This window comes from Phoca vitulina, unplaced genomic scaffold (assembly GCF_004348235.1).
Source record: "Phoca vitulina isolate PV1807 unplaced genomic scaffold, GSC_HSeal_1.0 scaffold41, whole genome shotgun sequence".
Lineage (NCBI taxonomy): Eukaryota > Metazoa > Chordata > Mammalia > Carnivora > Phocidae > Phoca > Phoca vitulina.
In genome coordinates this window covers 13,723,866-13,737,529 of record NW_022589744.1, presented here as the reverse complement: position 1 = coordinate 13,737,529, position 13,664 = coordinate 13,723,866, and the positions used below count along the sequence as shown (strand labels likewise).

The window sequence follows — 13,664 nt, the reverse complement described above, 5'->3', positions numbered from 1 at the left end:
CCATTCTGTGCGTGGTCTTCTCACTTTCGAGTGCCCTTTGAAGCCCCCCAATTTTTAATTTCCATGTTGCCTCATTTATCCATTATTTTCTTTGATCTCATGCTTTTGGTGTCCTCTCTAAGAAACCACTGCTTCCTTCAAGGTTATGGAGATCTACTCCTATGTCTTACTCGAAGGGTTTTATAGTTGTAGCTCTTACAGTTTTAGTTAATTTTTGTAGATGGTGTGAGGTAGGGGTGCGTGTGGCAGTCCACTTGTCCCAGCATCATCTCTTGGAAAGGCTGCTGCCTCCCCCGCTGGACCGTCCTGGCACCCCTGTCTGACACCAGCTGCCCATGCGGTGTGCGGTGATTCCTGGGCCCTCTGTTCTAGTCCCTGAATCTGGACGTCCATCCCTCGGCCAGAAGCCCTCCTTCTGGATTACTGTGGTTTTGTAGGAAGTGTTATGCTTGGGAAGCGCGAGTCCTCCAACCTTGTTCTTCTTCAAGATTGCTTTGGCTCTTCTTGGTCCCTCACATTTCCCTGTGATAGGGAGGACCAGCGTTCCCATTTCTGCAAGAAAGGTAGCTGGGATTTTGACAGGGATTTTCCTGAATCTAGATCGATTACAGATCAGTTTGAGGAGAATTGTCATCTTAACAAGATTAAGTCTTCGAGCTGTGAACAAGGGATGCCTTTTCATCCACCTAAGTATTTCATTTCTTTCAGTGACGTTTTGTGGTCTTCAGCTTATAAGTCTTGCACTTCCTTTTAAAATTTAATCCTAAGTATTTTATTCTTTCTGACACTCTTGTAAATGGAATTGTAAGCAGAATTGTTTTGATGTTATTGTAAATGGAAATTGTTTTCTGAGTTTCATTATTGGGTTGCAGTGAATATTATAGTGGGGTAAGTCAGGATGCGTGTTATGATGTCTCCGAACCTCTAAAGGGAAAATAAAAGATGTATAATAACCAAGGTAATGAGAGGAGATGAAATAATAAAAACTATATAATCCAGAAGAAGGGTGAGAAAGGAGAATATCAAGCACTCAATATGACAATAGACATAAATCCCAATGTAGTAGGGGATTACAGGAACTGAACGTGGACTGAATGCTCCAGTTCAAAGGCAAAGATTGTTCAACTGAGTTTAAAAAATATTACGGCCCGGGACGCCTGGGGTGAAGCGTCTGCCTTCAGCTCAGGTCATGATCCCAGAGTCCTGGGATCAAGCCCCGAATCGGGCTCCCTGCTCAGCGGAGAGTCTATCCTCCCTCTCCCTCTGCCTCTCCCCTTGTTCATGCTCACCTGCTCTCGCTGTCTCTCAAACAAATAAATAAAATGTTTAAGAAAATAATAATAAAATAAAATAAAAAATATTACAGTCCAAGAGCCTCCCCCCTGTGGCGGGCCACGGAGGCTTGCTCGTTTGCTGCCCCACCACTGGTCACTCAGGTCCCCAGGAGAAGGTTCTAGAAGTCCCAGGTGCCGAGGAGACCTGCAGAAGTTCCATGGCAGTTGGAGCCCCTCCAGGAAAAGGAGCCATTTCCTTTCTGGTCTGGAAAAGAGCTGCCCATCCGTTGGCCCTGCCTACGACTGGAGCAGCATCTGCTCAGCTGGTGAGCCTTTCTCTGTGTGAGGGGAGCTCCCTTGGAGCTCTGCCCATACCCCAGGGGTGTGCGATGTCTTCCCCGGGACCCTTCAACCTGACCCTGCTCTCGTCTCATCTGGCCTCCCCCCATCCCACCACCTGCAGGCCACCTGGCTGCAACCATCTCCTGCCTTCCCTTCTCCCCTGGGCCCATCTCTGCCTTGCCCAGCCGTTAGCCTCCTGGTCACAACTCACACAAGCACACACCACCGCCGCTGTGTGGCCCTTGCCCCACGGCGACAGAGGTCCAGCCAGGGCAGATAGCCAGGACCCCCTTGTCCCTCCCTGCCCCCAGCCCACACCCAGCGGAAGAGCGAACACTCGCGAGGAACCTCGTCTCCTTGCTTGGTCAGGACAGAGGTTGCGAGCGGCTCCAGAGACGGGTGGGGAGTGAGCCCCCCGCACACGGTGCTGCGTCAGGGTCTCCGTGCGCCGGCCGGAGGACCGTGCTGTAAGGAAGCGCCACGATGACCATCACACCGGACGTCAGGTTGGAGTATTTAGAGGGACTGGCTTCCCTCATTTTGAAGTTCAAGCCAGACAAGTGGAGCAAGTTGATCGGGGCCGAGGAGAACATGGCCTTATTCACCGAATTCTTTGAGAAGCCAGACGTCCTGGTTCTGGTGTTGACGCTCAGCCCCGCCGGCATGATCATACCCTGCCTGGGCTTCCCCGCCTCCCTCAAGTCCAAAGGGGTTTACTTCATCAAGAAGGGACGGGAGAACATCAGCAAGGATACCTACAAGGACCGCCTCATCTATGGGGACATAAGTCCTGCGCCCGTGGAACAGCTGATCGCCGTCGTGGAGGAGGTGGGTGCCCGGGTGGGGGAGGCTGCACCGGGGGGACAATCTCTGTTTCTCATGCTTTTGGTGAATGGCCTAGAGCCCAGCTGCCCAGAGAGTGGCCCACGGGGCAGCAGCATCAGCCTCCCTGGGAGCCGGTCAGAAATGCAGGAGCCCAGGCCCTGCCCACCCTGGTGTGGGGACACATCTGCATTCTGACCAGACCTCCAGGCGGTGCTGTGCACCCGAGGGCTGAGAGGCCCCAGCCAGCACCTCATCCTCTCTTGGTGTCGTGGGACCTCGGGATGCACCGGGCATGGCCCCTGCCCACAGCGTCAGAGGGTGTGGGCCACTTGAGTCCCAGTAGATGGGTTTCCCAGTTCTGAGACTTTGTGTGAAGAAAGAGAAAGAACAGGGTGCAGTTTGGTGCATCTCCCCACTGTCCTACCTTGTTGCCAGTGTCACCCCAGGCAGGGGTGGCAGGTGCGGCAGGGGCGGCCCGCTCTGGGCAGCCACACCAGCCAGAGTCCGAGTGACCTAGCTTTCTGGCCGTTGCTGTCCTCATGCGTGAGATGGGGACTTAATTCCCTGCCTTGCGAACTTGGAGCACAGGAGCCCCTCCTTCAGGACTCAGGCCAGCCTCCCCTCCCATCGGGAAGAGGAGCCTGGCAGGCCTGCAGCGGGAATGCTGGGGCATCTGCGTGAGTCTGCTCGGGCTGCCGTGACAAGGGATCACAGTCCTGGGGGCTGGAGTTCCCAGATCCAGGTGTGGGCAGGACCCGTTTCTTCTGTAGCCTTTCCCCTGGGCTTGTAGACGCTGCCACCTCCCCGGGTCCTCACTTGGTTGTCCCTCTGTGTCTGTCTGTGTCCACATCTCTTCTTATAAGGACACCAGTCACATGCGATTTGGGCCCACCCATGGGACTTCATTTTAACTTAGTCACCTCTTGAAAAGCTCATCTCCAAAGACAGCCACACCCAGAGGTGCTGGGGTTGGGGCTTCCGCATGCAACACTGGGGGACCCGGCTCAGCCCCTGACAGCTCTCCAAGGCCGCACGGGCCATCTGCTTTCAGCAAACAGTGTGAGCCCCCTTCTCAGAGATGGCTTTGCTGCTAGGCCATCATCCTGCGTCTGTGCCCCTCCACTGGCCACGCCTCATTCTGGCATGGACCCGGTTCCCCTGGGTGGGTTCCAGGAACCGAGGGCTCCCCATTCCTCCTGGGAGCCACCGGGTCGGAGGAGGCCGGGGCACATGTGCAGAGCCATTCCCTTCCAGGTGCTCTACTCCCTGTTAAACCAAAGTGAAAACTTGAGTGGATGGCCCCGGGTGGTCTCGGAAGACATCGTGAAGCAAGTCCACAAGCTGAAGAATGAGATGTTCGTGATGGGGGGCAAGATCAAAGGGAAGACCCTGCTGCCCATCCCGGAGCACCTGGGGAGTCTGGATGGCACGCTGGAGTCCATGGAGAGGTAGGTGGCCCAGCCTGGGCACCTGGCCAGCTGGAGGAGTCGCTGACCTGTGACCCCCAGCACACTGAGCCCCACTGGGAGTCATCCATGAAGCCCCAAGCACATGCCTGTGTGACCCCAATAAGGACGGCTGGGAAGAGCCACCTTGAACATGGGTTTTATTCCACACTTGGCCTTCCTTAGCTGGGAGATTTGGGCACTTCTCCTGCCTCCCCACAGTGGTTGCGAGGAGCTTGGGACATGGGGTGAGATGGGGCGCTGCTGGTGGTTGCTTGGGAGGTTGTCCCGAGGGCCACGGGGGAGGGATGATTCCTGCCCAGAAGGGGCGGAGCTGGTAGAACCCCATCCCTGCGGCTGGGAGAGCATCTTGCCTGACCTTCTGCTCTGCAGGATCCCCCCTTCTCTGGACAACTCACTCCTGCATGCCATCGAAACCATCATCATCGACTGGTCCCACCAGATCCGGGACGTGCTGAGCAAAGACTCGGCCCAGCCCCTGCTGGATGGGCTACACCCCCTGCCCCGAGTTGAGTTTGAGTTCTGGGATGCCCGGCTGATGAATCTCAAGTGCATCCATGAGCAGGTGACAGCTCCTCTCCACAGTGGTGAGCGGGCCTCCGTGGCTCCGCAGCCAGAGGGCCCACGTGCTGGCCAGGCCGATTCGTGACCCGTCCACCCCTCTGTGCGGACCCCCAAGGCCCCCAAGGGGACCCGGATAACCTGCACAAAGTCCTGGGCTCCAGCGGCTGCGGGGTCAGGTGCCTTTTGTGTAGGGTCTCCGAGCCTCTCTGGAGCTTCCCCGAGCTTCCTGTTCTCTGTTTCTCAGCTGAATAGGCCCAAAGTGAACAAAATAGTTGAGATCCTGGAAAAAGCCAAGAGCTGCTACTGCCCAGCCCTGCAAAATGTGTACACGGACGTCATGGAGGGTGAGCTGAGGAAGGGGCACTGCCCTTGGCGGGGGCCGCGGCGCCTGCCCACACGCACCTTCCTCTGGGGAAGGTCCTGGGTCTTGAGGGAGCAGGTGTCCACGAGCACGGAGCCGCCGGTCCCCGTCTCTGACCGTCGGGGCTGCGAGCGCTTGCTCTCCTTCCATGCAGGGCTGAAGGAGGCCAGCGACATCGTTCTGTATCTGAAGCCTCTGCGGGTCCTGCTGGAGGAGATGGAGCAGGCCGACTTCACGATGGTGTGTCAGCCCGAGAGAGGCCACTCTTAGGGGCTGGTCTGCTGTGTTAGGGGCGTGGGGGCTGTGGGCTTCTCGGCCGGGAGGGGCTGCGTGGTCCTGGGGAGCGCCTCTTCCTTCCCCTCTGGGGTGCCCTCCCGGGGCCCTGCGAAGCGGAGGGCGGAGGGGCAGCACACCCGCCCATCTCCCCGCAGCTCCCGACCTTCATTGCGAAGGTGCTCTATACCGTGTGCTTCATCTGGGCCACGTCCGAGCACTACAACACGCCCTCCAGGCTCATCGTCATCCTGCAGGAGTTTTGCAACCAAATCATCGAGATGGTAACCTGGCCCCACCACGCCGCCCTCTGCCTCCCGACTGGGGCCTCTCCCTGCCTGCTCGGCTTCCCCCCTGCCCGTGTATCTGGGCAGTTTTTGTTTTTTTTTTTAAGATTTATTTTATTTGTTTGGGGGAGAGAGGAGAGAGTGGGAGAGAGAGAGAGCGCACATGTGCTCGTGAGCTGGGGGGAGAAGCAGAGGGAGAGAAATCCCAAGCAGACTCCCTGCAGAGCACGGAGCCCGATAGGGGACTCGATCCCAGGACTCCGAGATCTTCAAGAGTCGGACGCTTACCCGGCGACGCCACCCTGGGCAGTTTAAAAACAGGCAAAGATGTTGGCACTGGGGTTTACAGGCCCGAGGCTGAGCTTGGGCCCTCTTGGTGGCCACCCACAGTTCTCCCGAGACTAGGCAGTGTCAGCCCAAGCAGCCCCACGGCGGGAGGGAGGAGGAAAAAAATGGGGCTGCCCGCCGAGTCCCAGGACCCCAGGACTCGGCCAGGGCCGTGGGGTTTATCTGCTCCTACACCGACCTGCCTCCTGTCTCCCTCAACGCAGACTCCCTGTCTTCCTTCCTTTTCACAAGCACTCCTTAGCCGGCCGCGAGCGTTTTTGTTCGGGCCTCCCGCATGGGTTAAAATCATGCTTGCTGCCCGGAAGGGCGCTGCGGTCCAGGCTCCCGCCGCCCGGGGCAGGACTGGATTTCCCGGGCCCTGAAGGGCCCCCAGTCATCTGGGACCAGGATCTGTTTCGGCTGCAGCCGTAGGGGGTGTGGGGCCACGCAGGGAAGCAGCTCAGTCTCCCGAAAATGGGCCGGCAGCGGGCAGACGGGTCGGGACCTGGACCTCAGGGACGGCTAACGTGTCCGAAGGAGCCGACTGTGGGCCCCGAGGTGGGCTGTTTGTAGCCCGCCGAGCAGACCCTGGACGTCACCCCAGAGCGCTCTCAGGACTGGAATGTCTTCTCTTCTGCCCAGACGCGCACTTTCCTGAGCCCAGAAGAGGTGCTGAAAGGCTTGCAGGGAGAAACAGAGGAGGTTCTGAGCAACATCTCTCTGTCCGTGAACGTGCTGAAGGAGCTTTACCGCACCTATGATTTCTGCTGCGCAAACATGAAGCTTTTCTTTAAGGTCCGGCCTGATTTCAGAGCAAGTTCAAGGACGTGTGGGTGCGGGCTCCCAGGCGTCCCCAGGAGTGTTTGGGGTCCGCACAGCCTCCTCTCTGTGTCTCCCGTAGGACAAGGAGCCAGTGCCCTGGGAATTCCCTTCTTCTCTGGCATTTTCCAGGATGAATTCCTTCTTCCATCGCATCCAGACCATTGAGGTAAAGGTGAAATGCGGCTCAAGCTGCCCTTAGCAGAGCTGCGTCTCCCATCCTTGTCCCACGTCCACACCTCCCGGTAGGGAGGATGAAAGCCACACCCAAGCATCTGTGTCGTGGGGAAACTGAGTCAGGGGCCGGCCTCCTCCATGCCTGGAGCCATTGGCCAAGAACAAAAGTGCCCCATTTTGGGGGGCTTCTCCCCCATCCCATGCCTTGTGTCCGCGAGCAGGCTGATGACAAATTACACGGGCATCAGCAGGAAGCTGGGCGGCCGTGGGTGAGGCTTAGCCGGCTCGGTTAGGACAAGTGTGGGCAGGGGCAGGACCCTGCACTGTCAGATACACAGAGTGACACAGAGCAAATGAGCATTTTTAATTGGTTTTTAATTGGTTCAAGACGGCTGCCTCTGGGGAGAAGAGCCGGGGCATAAACACGGGGGCAGGGCAAGAAAGTTTTGCTTTTTGTTTGTGATCTTCTGTATGGTCCTTTACCTTTGCCCACCAACTATTCACACCATTCAAAAGGGGAAAATCACCCCGGAACCCTGGAGCATTGGTTTTTCCGATGGCCACCACCGTCAGCAGTGGCCTTGGGCAGGCCTGTCTGGTCTCCACAGTCTCGTCCACAGGTGGACGAGGCCCACTTAGGACTGCAAATTTGCATCACGGTGTTCCTCAAGCCCAGAGGCTCCCAGGTCCTGAATCGGGATGAGCTTTCTGGGAAAGGATGTCTCCCTGCTGTCCCCTCCCTCCTCCTGGTGGCACGAGCCCCGAGCTCAGGACATTTGACCCCGCTGCTGCTTTTCGTTGGGTCTGCTTTGGTGATGGCATTTTGGGAAGACGGCCCCAACCCCGGCCCCGGCTTAGGAGCGTGGCGTGAACACCACGTGCGCATCTTGCTTCGCCAGGCCCTGGGGGCCAGGCCCTGGGTCAGGCTCCCGAGGCTGCCTGGGGTCCCCAAGGAGCCTTCAGGATCCACTGGGAAACGAGGGCCTCACACAGACACGGGAGGTAACGCGTGAGGGGACCGGGTGTGAGGAAATGTCAAAAGGAAGAGCACGGGAGAGTTCCGGAAAGGAAAGCCCCCCCGGGGGGCCCGAATAGTTGGAGAAGCCTCCAGGAGAAGCCTCCAGGAGAGCCCCACCTCAGAGGAAGTAGTGCCTCGGGCGGGCATCCCCTGCGGGAGGGCATCCTTGCAGGTCACGGTGGGTCAGGGACGGGCTCTAAGTGCTGATGGCCTTCCAGGAAGCAGAGGATTTGAAGCTTAGTCACAACACCAGAAACCTCCATGTGAGGTTCCAACCGCTTCCGCCCACAGCTGAGGACATGGGGGCCCCAGGAAAGCATGATCTATTTAGATCACTCCAGAGCAGGGTCCGGATAAGAGCCCCACCTCATCTCCACATTCCCCTGTTCACAGCTTGGAGAGCACTCATGGGGCCCTTCCTTCTGTCCCCTCTCTCTGTGTTCCAGAGAGGACTTTAGAGGACAGAAATAAACAGAGGGTCCCCCCCCACTTTGCTGCCAGGTGGCCCCAGGTCAGAGTGCCATCCTCACTCTCTGGCTCCTCCCTGCTGGGGTCAGAGCTAGATCAGTGACTGATCCGTTGTGTTTAGTTATGAAGATTACTGTTTCTTTTTCCTCCACCAGGATCTTTATAAAACAGCTATTGAGTTTCTGAAGCTGGAGAAGATCGAGCTCGGGGGCGTGAGGGGCAACATCCTCGGAAGCATGGTCACTCAGATTTACGATGAGGTCTTTGAGCTGGTGAAGGTTTTTGCTGAATGCAAATATGACCCCTTGGACCCTGGAGACTCGGTAAGTCGGGGGGGGGCCCCTCGGCTGGACCCATGTCAGATGCCCCAGGAGTGGGGAGACATGTGGAGGGAGTGTTGGTCACGTTCTGAAGACGTCCCAGAAACTAACTGCCCCTGGGGCCGTCCCCATCACAATGAGCATCCTCAGATGGAGCCCCGAAACCTGCCGGCAGGGGTGGGGGCGGGGGCGGGGGCAGAGCAAGCACCATCCCCGCTTTGCATGCTGATTAGCAGGTGGACGTTTTAATTCACTTTCAGAGTTTCGATGACGATTACGCTGATTTTGAGACCAAAATTCAAGATCTGGATAGGCGGCTGGCCACGATCTTTTGCCAAGGGTTTGACGACTGTAGTTCCATTGAGTCCTGTGCCAAGGTAGGTGCGGGCAGGGACCTGCAGGTGGCGAGCCGGGGCCCGCTTAGGGCTGACCTTGTTTGCAGATGAGGAGCCGGCCCGGGGGCCGGGGGGGACAGAGGCCTCTCTCAGGCTGCGAGCACCTCGGGCAGCTCCCGCTGGGTTTGGTGGCTGCCTTGTAGAGTAAGAAAAGGGACTAAGGCTAAGAGGACAGTTACTTTACTGATTCTCACTACGGAAGGGTGTCCATTCATTCTTATTTGATTCATCGTTCCCCCTGCTTAAAAGGACCAAAAGTTAGAGGCAAAGTGGCCGTGACAATAAAGCACATACCCTTTTAGACCCACTGCGCTGAAGTCACACCGTCTTTGACACGTGAGACTCCGAGAGCAGCCTGGCCTCGTTACTGAGGACCCACCTCTGGGTGGCAGGGAGCTGGCTGGTACTCGTGTGCCTCTTGTGTACTTTACTACACTTGGCCAAGTTGCAAGCGTTAAGCGTGCAGCACTTTTACACTGAAAAAAAAAAGAAATGATGCTATGAAAAAAGAATCTTAAAAGAATGGACGGTCGGGAAGTGCTAAAACCCTTAGAGATCATCAATTCAAGAGAGAAACACAAATGGCCAATGCATGAGTACATCTAAGTTTGACCTCGAGAGCACCCAGAAAAGCCCCTGGCAAAACAGGAAGGTGGCGACTGCCACCAACCCAGCCGGTTAGATTGTGAGGAGCTGGGCAGTCCAGCGTGCCCCAGTCCCCACCACTCCATATTGTCCCAGCCCAGCCCTTCTTCCTGCATTTCTGTGGCCTGCCTTGCCCTGGACAAACCACTGAGGGGGGATCTCTGAAGATCGATCTATAGCTCCTCTGGAGAACAGGGACTGAGCATTTAAATGAGTGAATATATGTATATACTTGAGTAGCTTTTTTCTATCTGCCTAGTGTTATGCATGTTTGCCGACTAGGACACTCTGCAGGTCCGAGCTACCTCTTCCCTTCGCTTGGCAAGCCTCTAGGTTGCTGGAGGCAGTTCGGTGCCCACAGGAGACACCCAATAATTATTATAGGATCTTGGGTCCCATGGTGTTTGCTAAACTCGTTACCTACATTATCCATCCCATTTTTACCAACTCCGACAAGTCAAGAAGCCTGCCCAGAGTCACACAATTAGCCAGTTAGAGAAGCCAGGACCCCAAACCATCCCAGAGTGTGGCCAGACGGGAAGGCAGTCGGGATGGCCTGGGCAGCTCAGGGTGCTGGCCGTCTTCCTGGATCTCCCCAACACAGATGCCAGGACATTCCTTTGCCTTTTAGACATTGTTTTTTTAAAATGCAAATGCAAGGGAATTTGAAACTCTGCAATGCGATGAGCAATCAAGTCTTAGATTGCGTTGGTGCTCTAAGCAGAATGTCAGTGAATGCGAATTAACACAGCACCTCAATGCTCTTCCCTCCACTGGGACACCCTTCCCCCTAAGTAGCTGTCTCAGGCCACCTCGCAGGCAAGGCCTCCCCGTCCCTGCCTCTCTGCTGGCCCTCCCTGCTATTCTGTTATGTGTTGATCTCTCTGTGTTCATTGTCTTCCCAACTAGAATATAAACTCCCTGAGGACAGGCACTTGATTTGGGCACATAGTAGGTGCTTTTGAGCTTTCCCCGCGGAGGGAACTGGCTCCAGCCAAGGGAGGGGAGTTGTACTGGGGTCACAGAGCTCCAAGGGCTACCCAAGTGCGGAAGGGTCCCTGAACACACGTTTCCAGCCGGGCCTTTAACCTGGAAACAACAGTCTCCCCCCTCCCCCGCCCCCGCGATGGGGTCTCCAAAACTAAAAGATAGCACTGGAGCTCACCGAGGGTGGGGGAGTGGGCGGATAGCACGTCTCACCTCCTGTAGGGGGGGGAAGGGGGCGCGGAGGGAGGCAGCCCCTCCACACTCCCCACCGTGGGCTCTGACTCTGTGTTGTTGTCTAGTCCAGGGGAAGCAGCTGGACTGTTGGGGCCCAACCAACAAGCCCGTCCCCTTCATGATCAGGAGTCAGGGGTCAGCACTCCGAGGGGTGGGGTGGCCGGCAGGAAGCCCCCCCACGCCCCGACCCCCAGGCACCTGCAGGACTGAGCCCCGCGCCCGGCCCACCAGGAGCTAAGCCTGAATCTCGGCCTTCTCAGGGAGCTCATCCTCTCTCCTATTATAGCCCCAATCTGGCTTCTGCACCCATAGAGGAAAGGTTCTTTCCTAAATTGTAACTTTGTGCTTGTGCTAGATTAAAAAGAAAAAAACAAAAAGGAAACCAAGGGAGAAAAGAAAAGAGTGCCTGTCAACCATTTCCGCCTCTAAATGAGCAACTCTTCCTCTGCATCTGGGAGTGTTTTCTCTCCTGCTTGACACAACCCCGTGCCCTAATGAGGATGGGCCCTGGGGCTCCCTCCCTCCCAGTGCCTCCATTCCCTGCAAGCTCCCCAGCTGCCCCCCAGCTGCTTCTCAGTGTCAGGAATTCACACGCAGCCAGGAAAGTTCTAGAGAAATTTTCTGCATGATCTCCTGATGGAAAATAAAATTAGCTTTCTTCCCAGGATCCAGGAGCCAAAAACTATGTAAACGTGAAAAAGAGAGGGGCATGGGAGGGGAGCTGGCAGACAAAATGTCAGGAGGGTCACGAACCCACAAGATGCACCTTTTTCTCCCAAGCGGACAGGACCCTTTGGTAGGAAGTGGCACCAGTGACCCGGTGCGTCGGCCACGCCCCTGCGGGGAGCTGAGCTTGGAGCGTCCCGATTCGGTTTCTCCCAGCGGTCCAGCTGCCCTGTCTGGCTTTCGGGGACCTGCAGATCTCTTCCTGCAGCTGTGTCTCGCTCTTGCCTGAAAAGGCCATTTTGGGGACATTGTCCTATTCCTTACACCAAAATCTGGGGCAAATCAGAGACTCGGGTCCAGTGCCCCCAGGCACCCAGGGCTGTGAGACTGTGTGGTCTGAGCACCTTTGATCCCCGTTTGCCTCCAGGGCGGCTCTCCTTGTCCTGGGTCTGGCAGACCTCAGGCTGGCTGTGGAGCTTCCGGAACTCTCTCCAAATTCTAGGAAGACCCCAACCCCACCCACCCCCACCCCAGCAGCCCAGCCCAGGGCCTGCACTGCCCCTAGGCTCCTCCGCGCCCTGACCTTGAACAGTGATCTTTTAGGAAATTCTCCATCTGATTCCAGCCAGGACCCTAACCGAAACACCCAGATAAAGTAACTTCCTCTCTTCTACTAAGCTTTTCATTTTGCAATTGCCCATGTTTAGCAGACGTAGAGTGTGAGGGTGATGAGCCAGCTACTTGCAGAGAGGTACTCGCGCTCGGTTACTGCTTTCAGAAATGTGGTGTGACGCCTCCTGGATTAGTTCAGGTCCGCAGGCCCAGCCTTTCCTCACCCGGAAAGGACATGTGACCGGGGACACGGGCTGTCCCTGCTCCTCGGGGACTCAGGGAACCTGGGCTCGAACCCCCAGGGTCATGGCCTCTACACATTCCCAGGCTCCCTCTGTGATTCCCTCCGGGTCTCGGGGGCGGCGTCTCCGGCTTCCCACCCTCAGCCTCCGTGCTCAGTACCGGGGCCCCCCGCCCCCACACCCACCTCCACCCTGGTCAGCCTGACTTCTCCTGGGCCCGGAATGTTTCCAGGCCTCAGCCCTACTTTGTGGTGGTGATTGGCAGCCAAGCACCTGGGGACTCAGCAGCCGCCAACATGAAAATCACAGAGGCATAGAAGTTCCTTGTCCTGATGGGGCAGGAGTTGTCGCCCCTGAAGTTTGGCCTCAAGCATCGTGCCAGTTGCCGCGAGGCTGAAGCAATGCTGGGGACGGGGCAGGAGGCGGGGACCTCGGCGACGGGACAGGAAGCGGGGACCTCGGCGACCGCGCGTCTCTCGTTCCTCCCCAGCTCCTGCACGTGTGCGGAGGCCTCCTGGAGCGGCCCCTGATCCTTGCGGAGGTGGTGCCCAGGTACTCGGCCATGCTGGAGCTCTTTGATGCCGAGCTGGACAACACCAAGACCTTGTATGACGCGCAGCTCGCAGCCTCTGCAGATGGGAATATCCCCCCGATCCACAAGAACATGCCCCCCGTGGCTGGGCAGCTCCAGTGGAGCCTGGAGCTAGAGGAGAGGCTGGAGGCGCCCAGGCGGGACCTGAAGCTCATAGAGCACCCGTGAGTCGTGGCACCAGCCGGCCCCCCCCCACATGGGCAGCGTGCCCCCCGCGGCTGCGGGCCAGGGGCGGGCCTCTCCTAGCACCCCGAGAGCTGGCCGCCACACATAGGGTGCCCCTCACCACCCCCTCTAACTGATTCCAGGGTCATGTCCAGCTCGGAGGCCAAGCTGATCTATCAGAAGTACGACGAGATGCTGGAGCTGCTGAGGGGCTACCGAGAGAAGATCTACCAGCAGTGGGTGGCCGGCGTGGACCAGGACTGCCACTTCAACCTGGGGCAGCCCCTGATACGGCGAGACCCGGTCACCAACCTCGTCCAAGTCAACTTCAGTAAAGCGGTGGGTGCCGTCCCGCCACTGGGCCCAGAAGGTGTCCCGTGTCAAGGGGCTCCACGGGGACCAGGGCCCCACGGCAGGTGGGGCGGTGGGAGAAGCCCCAAGCCCGGTCCCCTTCTCCCAAAGCAGACTTGTGGGGGTTGATGTCTGTGACATATTTAGCTAAAGCTTTATTCCTTAAGGATTAAAGCGTGTCCAGGATGTATTTAAGATACGAGACAAAATAGGAGCATGGCCAAAAGCAGCTTCAGGGACTACACTCCCTCAAA

The 13,664-nt window shown here is 57.4% G+C and overlaps 1 protein-coding gene across 1 annotated transcript in view; it reads left to right on the top strand.

Annotated features, from left to right (window-relative positions):
• The first annotated feature begins 1,428 nt into the window (after positions 1–1,428).
• The window catches only part of DNAH17 (dynein axonemal heavy chain 17), a 97,354-nt gene continuing 85,118 nt past the window's right edge, over positions 1,429–13,664 (top strand). The window contains exons 1-13 of the mRNA XM_032429380.1: positions 1,429–1,600; positions 1,986–2,444; positions 3,696–3,889; positions 4,280–4,472; positions 4,716–4,815; positions 4,987–5,072; positions 5,264–5,389; positions 6,362–6,514; positions 6,621–6,707; positions 8,357–8,524; positions 8,782–8,898; positions 12,793–13,058; positions 13,203–13,398. Of these exons, the coding sequence (XP_032285271.1) occupies positions 2,100–2,444; positions 3,696–3,889; positions 4,280–4,472; positions 4,716–4,815; positions 4,987–5,072; positions 5,264–5,389; positions 6,362–6,514; positions 6,621–6,707; positions 8,357–8,524; positions 8,782–8,898; positions 12,793–13,058; positions 13,203–13,398 (2,031 nt within the window). The 5' untranslated portion in view covers positions 1,429–1,600; positions 1,986–2,099. The remainder of the gene's footprint in view (positions 1,601–1,985; positions 2,445–3,695; positions 3,890–4,279; positions 4,473–4,715; positions 4,816–4,986; positions 5,073–5,263; positions 5,390–6,361; positions 6,515–6,620; positions 6,708–8,356; positions 8,525–8,781; positions 8,899–12,792; positions 13,059–13,202; positions 13,399–13,664) is intronic.